General features: G+C 32.7%; 1 protein-coding gene and 1 long non-coding RNA gene across 2 annotated transcripts; one reads left to right on the forward strand and one right to left on the reverse strand.

Moving 5' to 3' along the window:
• Window positions 1-28: 28 nt before the first annotated feature.
• On the forward strand, window positions 29-4,816 carry LOC130591778 (uncharacterized). The gene is made up of 2 exons (XR_008969833.1): window positions 29-989; window positions 2,663-4,816. It is a non-coding gene; the product is annotated as an uncharacterized LOC130591778 (long non-coding RNA).
• Window positions 4,817-5,526: 710 nt separating this feature from the next.
• Window positions 5,527-8,945, reverse strand: LOC104906270 (hypothetical protein). Its single transcript, XM_048648158.2, has 5 exons — window positions 8,746-8,945; window positions 8,456-8,562; window positions 7,865-8,012; window positions 7,552-7,750; window positions 5,527-6,189 (listed from the first exon to the last, which is right to left on the reverse strand). The coding sequence occupies exons 1-5, from the start codon at window positions 8,746-8,748 to the stop codon at window positions 6,062-6,064; spliced, it is 585 nt and encodes a 194-aa protein (XP_048504115.1). The 5' UTR covers window positions 8,749-8,945; the 3' UTR covers window positions 5,527-6,061.
• Between the last annotated feature and the right edge of the window lie 784 nt (window positions 8,946-9,729).

Here is a 9,729-nt window from a genome sequence, read left to right on the forward strand (position 1 = left end):
TTACCAACAGTGAAAATTACAACTATTAAGCGCGTGAAAATTACAACTATTAACTGCGTGATGTCACCGACTTAACCCTGCTTTAAATAGACCCCTGGTTCCCTCATTAGCTCATACCTTTGTCAGTTCTCTCTCTTTACGCGCTTAATATTTGGTAGATCTTACGTCATCTTCTTCGTGGTTGGAAACTTGGAATTTGCGCGCTTAAAATTAGGGTTTTAAAAGAACAATTAGTGTTTTGAGTGAAATTTCGAGTTCAAATTCGAATTCCTGCGTATAGTACTTCATAAGTTGATTATATGATGTTTCTCTAGAGATTTTACGAACTTGATTGAATATTTTGGTTTGATGTTCGAGTTTCGCGGATATCCTGAAGTTTATTTTGAATTTTGTCGCTTTTTGATTTTGATGTTCGAGTCTGCCAAGATTTGGTGTTTTTGATAGTTATACATCTTTTTGGTTTGGTTTCTTAGAATTCGATCTATTACATACAATTTTTATATTCATATTTGAAGCTTGTGCGATTGGACGGTGTCGAAGAGTTGTCGCAGTAATTTGTGCTAGCATCTAGGTATTCGACTATTCGAAAAAAAAATCGTCCGAAATTTTTTTATTTAGTTCGAACTTTTGTTTTATATTGTCGATTTTTTTTTCGAAACTTCATTTTGTTGAGTTTGGCGTTTTATTTATTTTATTTATTATTTTATAACTTATTAAATCTCAAATTGTTGCATATATTATAGGATGCATGTGATGCAGCTGCTTCAAGCTTTATGATTATTCATTCCATGGCCAAATGGTATAAGTAAAGACTAAATGTGGCTTTGTATTTCGAGATCTTGTTTTGATGGGTTGACTTTATATGTTTTCATTCAGCATTTCTTGATTGTTCGGTTGTTTGCAGTAGTCTACTACTTAACAATGCTTTGCTTATCTACGTCTGAGTTTGGAAGGTCCATCCTGAATTGGTCTTGTGCAGAAACTTTCAGGTTTGTCATTTGTGTCTGATAAGGTTTTGGATGTTGGACTTGTTATTCTACTTCAGTTATGTAAACCTTTATCAGATTCCATGACATTATTTAATGGTGTGATGCATATTACTTTGGTTGATGGTGACTTTTTTTTTTTTGTAATTCGAAGAACCCTCCATCTAATTGCCAATCGTTTCACTATCAAAATTAGTCTTTGACAACGGAAAAATAGATTGATCAAACTCATATCTATTACTAACCATCCTTTGTTTTCTATTTTGGTGGTATATTGCTTAGTAGTGCTGATGAAAGAGGGAGATGCATTTTAGGTTTAGTCTTTTATGTTGATAAAAAATTTGTTTTGATGATGCTAATAATTGTTTGCTTATTTTCCTATATCATTTTTGTTTTGTTTTATCTTAAAGACTTTTTGAACTTGTCTCGTGTTTTTGTTTTCAGTGTGCAACTGGTACATATATTTTGTGCGTTCTATTAGTTGTTTTTCTTGTGGGTATAAACAAGTTGAGTACTTGTGCGGATTTACTTCCTTTGTATTGCGTCTTTGCTTGCTTCTGACGTCTAACCGACTTGTTGTATTTTAAATACAAGATAAAACCCCAGTCCCTCATAGGCTCAAATCTTTTAATTCTCAATTTTCGCTAAAATTTTGGTGGTATCTTACATCATCTTCTTCGTGCTTGAAATTTGCTCTTCGATTTTGCATTAGGGTTTTGCGTGGTATGTCATTGGAAAGCAGTGTTAGGATTTGTGTGCAATTTTCATTTTGAGTTCGATTTCTGCAGATAATGGTTTATTGTATGATGGTTTTCTGAAGCTCTTTATGAACTTGTTGGAATTTTGATTTAATGTTCGATTTTCGCGGATATTGGTGGATTTAATCGATGATTTATGGACTTTATCAGGAATTTCATTGTCTTTTTATTTTGATGTTCGAGTTTTGCAGAGATGTTGTGGTTTTTGATGGTTACATCACTGCTTCGTAATCAATTTGTTTTGAGTTCTCCTCTTATATGACCATATTTGAAAAACATTTTGGTCCGAAATTTTTTATATAATTCGAATTTTTTTATATTGTCGAATTTTTTTTTTTTGGAACTTCATTTTTTTATATCTATCTTGCACTTGAAGATTACAAAACTGAAGTTTATGTGAATGAAATTGGGAAGAAGGTTGAGAAAGCGGTTCATCATGATGTAGTATGTCTTGATTATGTTGAAATTGGTAATGTCATGTTTATTTGCTATCAAAATCAAGGTGAAAATCATGATAGAAGACTACGTGGAAGAAGAAGATTTTGGATGAAATATGATAATATAGTAGAGTTGCATTATGGATCTTCTCTTCCCCTATTCATCCCAAACCGTGCTTAAATCTAAAAAAACAACCATCAAATTTGCAAATTGAGTTGAAAAAAATCCGTGAAGTGATTGATATAGTCAACAATTATCAAGTGCCAACTAAAACCTTGCTTAAGAGAGCTACATCACTTGTGAAGGTTGATCAAGTTTTGTTCTCTAGCATTTCATGATACTTTGATCAAAATTTGTTCAGATAACGAAAAAGGTGGTTACTGCCTTGCTGGTAATACCAGATAATAGTGTATTATTCAATTTTTGTAGAACTCTCATTTCATGTTTATTATTGTTTTTCTTTTTTTATTTATTTTTTAGGTAGTTGTTCAAGAGTGATGGATCACAGTTTCAATGGTGCTTCTATTTACTGCAGTTTATCGTAGGGGTAAGTTAATATTTAGGACTCAACTGAATTTTTTTAATGCATACTACATCTATCTGTTAAATATCACTTTAGATGTTGTAGGGCCAAATTAAGAAAATTAAACATCAATGTGAGTTTTTAGATGAACATCTTTTGAGCTGGTGGTTCAGAAATCTTGATAAGAGGCGTCAATCCGTTTTAGTCTCCTTTTTTGGAATTATTTATAGATTTGGCTTTTTTCTCACGTCCTAACTAACTTGTTCTATTTCAAATAGAAGACAAAACTTTCGCGAATATTGGTTGATTTAATCAATGGTTTATGGACTTTATTAGGAATTTCATTACCTTTTGATTTTGATATTCGAGTTTTGCAAAGAAGTTGTGGTTTTCGATGGTTATACCGATGATTCGTCATCAATTTGTTTTGAGTTATTCTCTTATATGATCATATTTGAAAAAACATTTTGGTCGAAATTTTTTTGGTCCGATTTTTTTTTTGGTCCGATTTTTTTTTATTTAGTTCAATTTTTTTTTATACTAGTTGTTTCTCCGCGCGCCTACGCGCACGGCTCCCAAAATAGTATCATTGCGATATTTGTAGTCTGTTAGCCTTAAGTGGTGAAATATCTATTTAGCACGTATTCCAAACAGACGCTGAGTACACACGTAGTATATAAACAGCACCCACCACTATACCTACCCTATCTGCTGGGTGAGTCGTCAATAGGTGAAGTAGATTACCAGAGGAGAGAAGCAATGATAAACCAGCTAAAGCTGCAACTCACAAGAGCTCAGTCTAGAATGAAACAACATGCAGATTTACACAATCTGGCTAAAACTACAACCATATCACCAAACTTCAGTGCAATCTAGAGCTAATGTCAAGCTCTCCCAAACGTTCTTTGGCCCTTATCAAATTACAGTAGCCATTGGTAAGGTGGCGTACAAGCTAGAGCTCCCTTCAGAATCCAAAATACACAATGTTTTCCATGTATCACAACTGAAGGCTTTCCATGGAACCCTTCCACAAGCTATTCACATCCCCACCTGGATGCAAGGAAGAAACACTGAGCACTCTCTCATACCAGCTCCCATTATTGACAGAAGGGTGGTGAAGTTTCATAACAAGGCACAAGTTCAATACCTAGTGTAGTGGACAGATTGTTCAGTTGAGAATGCTTCTTGGTTGCCAGCTGACATTTTTGAGTAAAAGTTTCCTGACTTTGGAGCCCCTTGAAATATGGGTTTATCCTTTTGCCATATGTTTGTTTACAAGTACTTTTTGTGTTTAAAGTTGTAATTAAATTTGAGGGAAAGTTTCCTAAAGGGGAAGGTATGATATAGGCACGTGCCAATGCTAGCTACTAGTCATGTGACTAAGCGTAAAATAGGGAATATAGTTACATTCTGTTAGTGGGTGATTGATGCCAAATGTATTTAAGCTACCTGATGAGCTGAATCTGGACCCCAAGCAATGAAATGAAGAATCCTCCCTCTCTCTATTCTCTCTCTTTCTTCTATTTCTTTGTCTTAAATTCTTCTCTTATCTTCTATTCTTTCTTCTAACTAAAATATTCATAACGTTAGTGGATCATTTGATCTCCTACATCATAATAGTAGCACAAGGTTGCACGCTTTCTTAGTTTCTTATGAACCTCAACAGTCAACACTTTCCTACTTAAAATCTATCATTACCACTTTTTGTTCTCAATATTAAAATAGTTATGGCTCTGTTTGGTTGTGAGCTTTTTCAAGGGAGTTTAGAGTTTTTGGGTCACTTCAGAGGTTTTTCTTGCGGTTTGGTACAGAGAGCTTTCGATTGGAGTATTTATTGAGCCCAAAACTGTGACTTTGGAAATGCTGTTCTAAGCAGCGTTTACAACAGAGTTTTCTAAATGGTTCAAATTAATTGACAAATTTACCCAACAGAGTTTTCGGGTCAATTCAGATGTTTTTCTTGCTACTTTAGTCGTTCTACTATCACTATTGTAGGCACAATATACGAAGTTTTTGGTTCTTGGGTAGGACTTTCCTCTATTTCTGTCTTGTGTTCGCCTTTGACTAGAAAGGATTTTGTTGTAGTTCTATGGTGATTAACATTTTGAACAGGGACGCTGTGTTCATGAGGTATTAGAGCAACTCCAATGATTGTTTGGAAGTTCTTGCTTGCAATTTTCTAAAAAGTAGAGCTACTAGCTTTATTATTGGAGACAAATTTAGCTTGTTGCTATGTGAAGCCCAGTAGCTCCACAAAGCTACTAGCTTTGTCAATTTTTGTGGGCCCCACTTTTACTTTTTTCTTTCATATCTTACTTTCCAATACACTTTCTCTATATATAATTGGAGTTATGACATGTGAGACCTACAAAAACTACAAGTAGTTGTAGTTTTCCAATGGGAGAGGTTGTAGTTTAGGAATGTTGTAGTTTGGAAATATGATGTGGCATACAGAGCTACAACTACTTGTAGCTTGCCATTATGGGTGCTCTTATCTGCTTAGTGGCCCATACTTGTGCCAGTGTTGTTTATTGTTGTCCCAACATTTGAATTATAAAAATAACAAAAGATAAATTAATAATATTAATTATAAAAATAAAACAACCATAAAAACAAGTAACACGTTGGAGAGTGTTGGACAAGTGGATGAAGGATGCATTATAGAATTTATCCAATTGATTTGATTTTACACGCATGAGAATAAGAATTAATAATATTATTATAAAAAATAAACAATAATAAAACAAACTAATAATGATCAATATCCATAATTGCCATTTTACAACATAAAATATTTATCAGCTTTTATCAAACAACTAAATACTACCAAACATATTTATATAAACAGCAGTCAAATTCATTGAATAAAAAAGTTAAAACGCTAACAGCAAACTCTAAACATTAACAACTAAACTCTATTTACCAAACAAGACCAATAGTTAGGAAAGCAAATACAGCCGCTCAAAGAGGCCCATATACTTTTCTTTTCATGATAGTATTTTATCAAGGGTCCTTGCATACAAAGACATAGTAGTCAAATATTTACTTCTCGTCTTTAACAATACTACAAAAAAAAAAAAAAAAAAAAAAAAAAAAAAAACAACTACAAGGTAAATTGAGTCACAAATATCACTGAGGCCTGTTCTCTTCGGCATAAAACAGTTGAACTGAATTGAAATGAATAGTGATATGTGAGTAAAAGTATTGTCAAGAACTGAATTAAACTGAAAATAAGCTGGAAAGAACAGGCTCTGATTCTCAAAACCACAACGTAACCATTAATTTAGAAATTTCACATTTCACATACACTACCCAACAACGAGGGTTGTAGATTTCAGGAGGAGTTGAGGAGACATTTAAGAAGCTTTCTTAGTCCGGACAAAGTGAGGACTGTGATCAAGTAGTAAGAGCCCTTCATCAGGGCCAGAGGTGGGATGAGCAATCACTTCCGGACACATCTCACAGCCAAGTTTCATATTAACACCTGACATCCATGTGAAAATGATCAAGAAAATTAACCTAATCAATAAAAAAGGGCAAGGGAATAGCTATTATTAACATTAGAGGTACATAATGCCAAACCAAAATAAGAATGGAGCACTGCAGCATTTAGAAAAGCAAAAATTTAAAAAAAATAAAAAATAAAAATAGAATTTATATGATAACTTCCTCCGTTTTTTTTTTTAGAGAATCCATCTAATAACACTCTCTCTTCAAAAAAAATAAAAAATAAAATCTAATAACACTCTTGAAGATGGTTATACAATCAATAAAAAGATCTCCAGAAAGGTCCAGAGGATTTACGTTAAACAAGAAAATTGATAATCAAGACCATAATCTGACAAAGATTCTTTTTATTTTTTTTTATCCCTTAAATCTTATTACACAATTGCGTTCTTATTCTAACATTGATAACCTTAAAAAATAATCACTTCAGAACAATTGGTCATATGCTAAACATAATAATTATTTCTCATAATAATTCCTAATACATTCAATCCCAAGAAAAGAAAATCATGGTACACTATCAATTGGGTTCTATCAACCTAATGTTCCACACATCATTCTATGTTTCAGTGTTTCACTCCTTAACCGAAGAAGTGGTGATGAAAAGGTCAAGGTTGCCATCAAACTGAACACACAAAAACCCATGATCAAAATTAGATATAGAGCTGAATCTTGGCTACTAAGGGTGCATTATCTTGAACTAACTAGACCTGATTTTTAAGAACTTAAACTAATCTGGTAAGTTCTCAAACCTGATAAAATAAGTTTAAACAGAACGCACACTAAATGTATATGGGGAGCACAACTACTAGAATTAAAATCAAATTTAACAGCACTTATGAATTACCCATTTCCCACTTAAGGATGTTGAAGTTGTTGAATTGATTCCTCAAACACCATCACAATAATAAAAACTTTTTTGAGCCCTACCAATTCTAAATCAGTTCCAATCATCCCCACCTTTGCTTAAAGAAGATATAATAATACAATCACCAAAAAATAAAAATAAAAAGAAGTTAATTCTAAAAAATACTACAAGCATATATGGCCCAAACCAGCAGATATAACATAAAAACGATTCATTTACACTTTAGAAGTGTGTCTACCTAGTAGGCTAGTCGCGAGTACAAAAATGAATTTATACAATTATGATAACGTATAAATTAGATTGAGAGGCTAAACAAAAGGCAATGCAAGCAAACAGAAAAGTCCAGAATTGTGGAGTAAGCAAACAAAAGGTCCAACAATTAATCTAAAATAGTCAGATGGCAATGGGACAGGGACATAAAAATGTGATAATTAAGACAACGATGACAGAGTGGATTAAGGGAGAGCTCACCATCCAACATACAGTATTGGGTGGGAACCGCTACACCCTTAGAATTGGACTGTATCTCAGCAAAGAACACCTTAGTAGAAAAATCATCAGCATTTAGAGGAGCTGATTTGGGCTTGGCAGTGAAGTTGAAATGAGCAAAGACCTCATAATCTTGAGCAACACAAACGTCGAGACAATCGACAAGCTCATAGTCAGTATGCTGCAACACGGTCGGCGACATAATCATAAACTCATAAAGATATCTTATCCATAACCAGTACATCAAGACATAGGCAAAACAGACGTGCAAGTGTAGTGTAGTAGCATGACATACATAGTTAGAGTTGAAGAGTTCCAAGACATCCTTAGCAGAAGGTTCAATGTATTCGACACGAGCGTCTTTGTAAGCAAGAAGATAGCAATCATTACGCCCCGGGGGAAATTCATACGGAGGATCCCAATCAGGCATAAACGGCGAAGGCCTGGGCTTTTAAACCAATCCATTGTTAGTACTCTGAAATTGACTACATATACTATAGCACAAAATTACACAAACAGGCAATCCAAATAGAAAAAAACAGACCAAAAACCAGCCCATTATCAAAAGCCAACTAACTAGCCACCCCAACTTCAAGATTAAACCAATTATCAGCCTCATAATCAAATTCAGACTAATTTGCAGTCCCAAGGTAAAAATTTACACAATTTCTAGCCCTATAACAAAAATCAGACTACTTTGCAGTCCCAAGTTCTGCGAAAAAAAAAACCAAGTTAAAAGAAAATGAGACCAAATTTCTGCTCCAACACAAATCATAATGAACATAGGGTTCCAATTCGGAAATTTTAGGTTTCAACATAGGAATAATATCAAAACAAGACGAACAATATACATTAAAGTATAAGAAAAATCGCATGTGTATGTTACCGTGATAACACTTCATCGGCTGCCGCATGGAGTTTCTCGAGAGTCTCATACACGGATGAAAGATCAACAGAATCTTCTTCGTCCATCTCTTTCTCTTGTGAAAGACCCTAAATCATTCAGAATGAATAAATTATAAAACAAAAGACATAAAAAAAAGAACTAATCGAATTAAATTCGCAGCGAAACCGAATTCATAGGAAAGAAATCTTACCTCTAATAACCAACAATGAATTCCGACAAAAAAAAAAAGAATTAATTGAATTTAGAACCTAGTAGGAAAGAATTCTTACCATCGATCAAATGAGTTCTTCGAATCTGATTATGGTGTTGTTCAATTGAGATGAAGATGATGGAAAGGGAGGGTTAGGGTTTCCTATCTGAAAGAGGAATCAAGTACAAAACGCGAAAAGCCTTTGAGTTTTTATTTTTGGGCCATCTAACCGCCAAAAATAAAATTTTCATATGCGTAGAATCTTGCCAAGCAGAAATAGATATCCTTCTAATTCTAATATGCGTTTTCTTTAACTAAAAAAATTAAGTTTCAGGTCCAATAAAGGTCTATTCTCGTCGGTATAAAATAGCTGAACTGAATTTATTAGAGCTGAACTGAAATGAACTGAACTTATTGGAGCTGAACTGAACTGAACTGAACTTATTGGAGCTGAACTGAAATGAACTGAACTGAACTGAACTAAATTGAATTGAATTGAATTAAATTAAATTGAATGTAGTAAATATATAAATAATATTTTAAATAATAATAGTATGAATATTAAATAATAATTATAATGATAAGTAATAATGAATAATAATAATAGTATTTTGGATATTTTTAAATGATAGTTATAAATAGACAATATTAATAATCATAAATTAATAATAATAATAATTAATGATAATAATGATAATTAATAATTATTATTTTATATTATTTTTATTAATATATTAATACTTGATGATGATATGTAATAACAATAATATCTAAGAAGTAAATTAATATTACTATTTTAATAATTAGATTTAATAAAAATATATAATAATAAAAAAAATGATTGGGTTGGACCGCGAAAATTACATCATAAACCGTCTTGACGCGATTTGATTGGTTTATGGGCTAAAAAAGTGGGTTTATTTGTGCTTTGGCCTAAACCATGTTCCTCCTAATAATAATAATAACAATGAGTAAAGCTATAATAAACAAAATAATAGATATAAATAATTGATATAAAACGTCCCTAATAGAATTACAATAAATTCATTATCAATATGTAAAT

The sequence above is a fragment of the Beta vulgaris genome, chromosome 1, assembly GCF_026745355.1.
Source record: "Beta vulgaris subsp. vulgaris cultivar EL10 chromosome 1, EL10.2, whole genome shotgun sequence".
In the NCBI taxonomy this organism is placed as follows: domain Eukaryota; kingdom Viridiplantae; phylum Streptophyta; class Magnoliopsida; order Caryophyllales; family Amaranthaceae; genus Beta; species Beta vulgaris.

What these genes read in the sequence shown, in the direction of transcription:
- LOC104906270 (XM_048648158.2), bottom strand. An exon ending in AACTCTTCAACTCTAACTAT is followed by an intron (nt 7,751 to 7,864) that starts GTATGTCATGCT and finishes ACCGTGTTGCAG; the next exon opens with CATACTGACTATGAGCTTGT. An exon ending in CCAATACTGTATGTTGGATG is followed by an intron (nt 6,190 to 7,551) that starts GTGAGCTCTCCC and finishes CATGGATGTCAG; the next exon opens with GTGTTAATATGAAACTTGGC.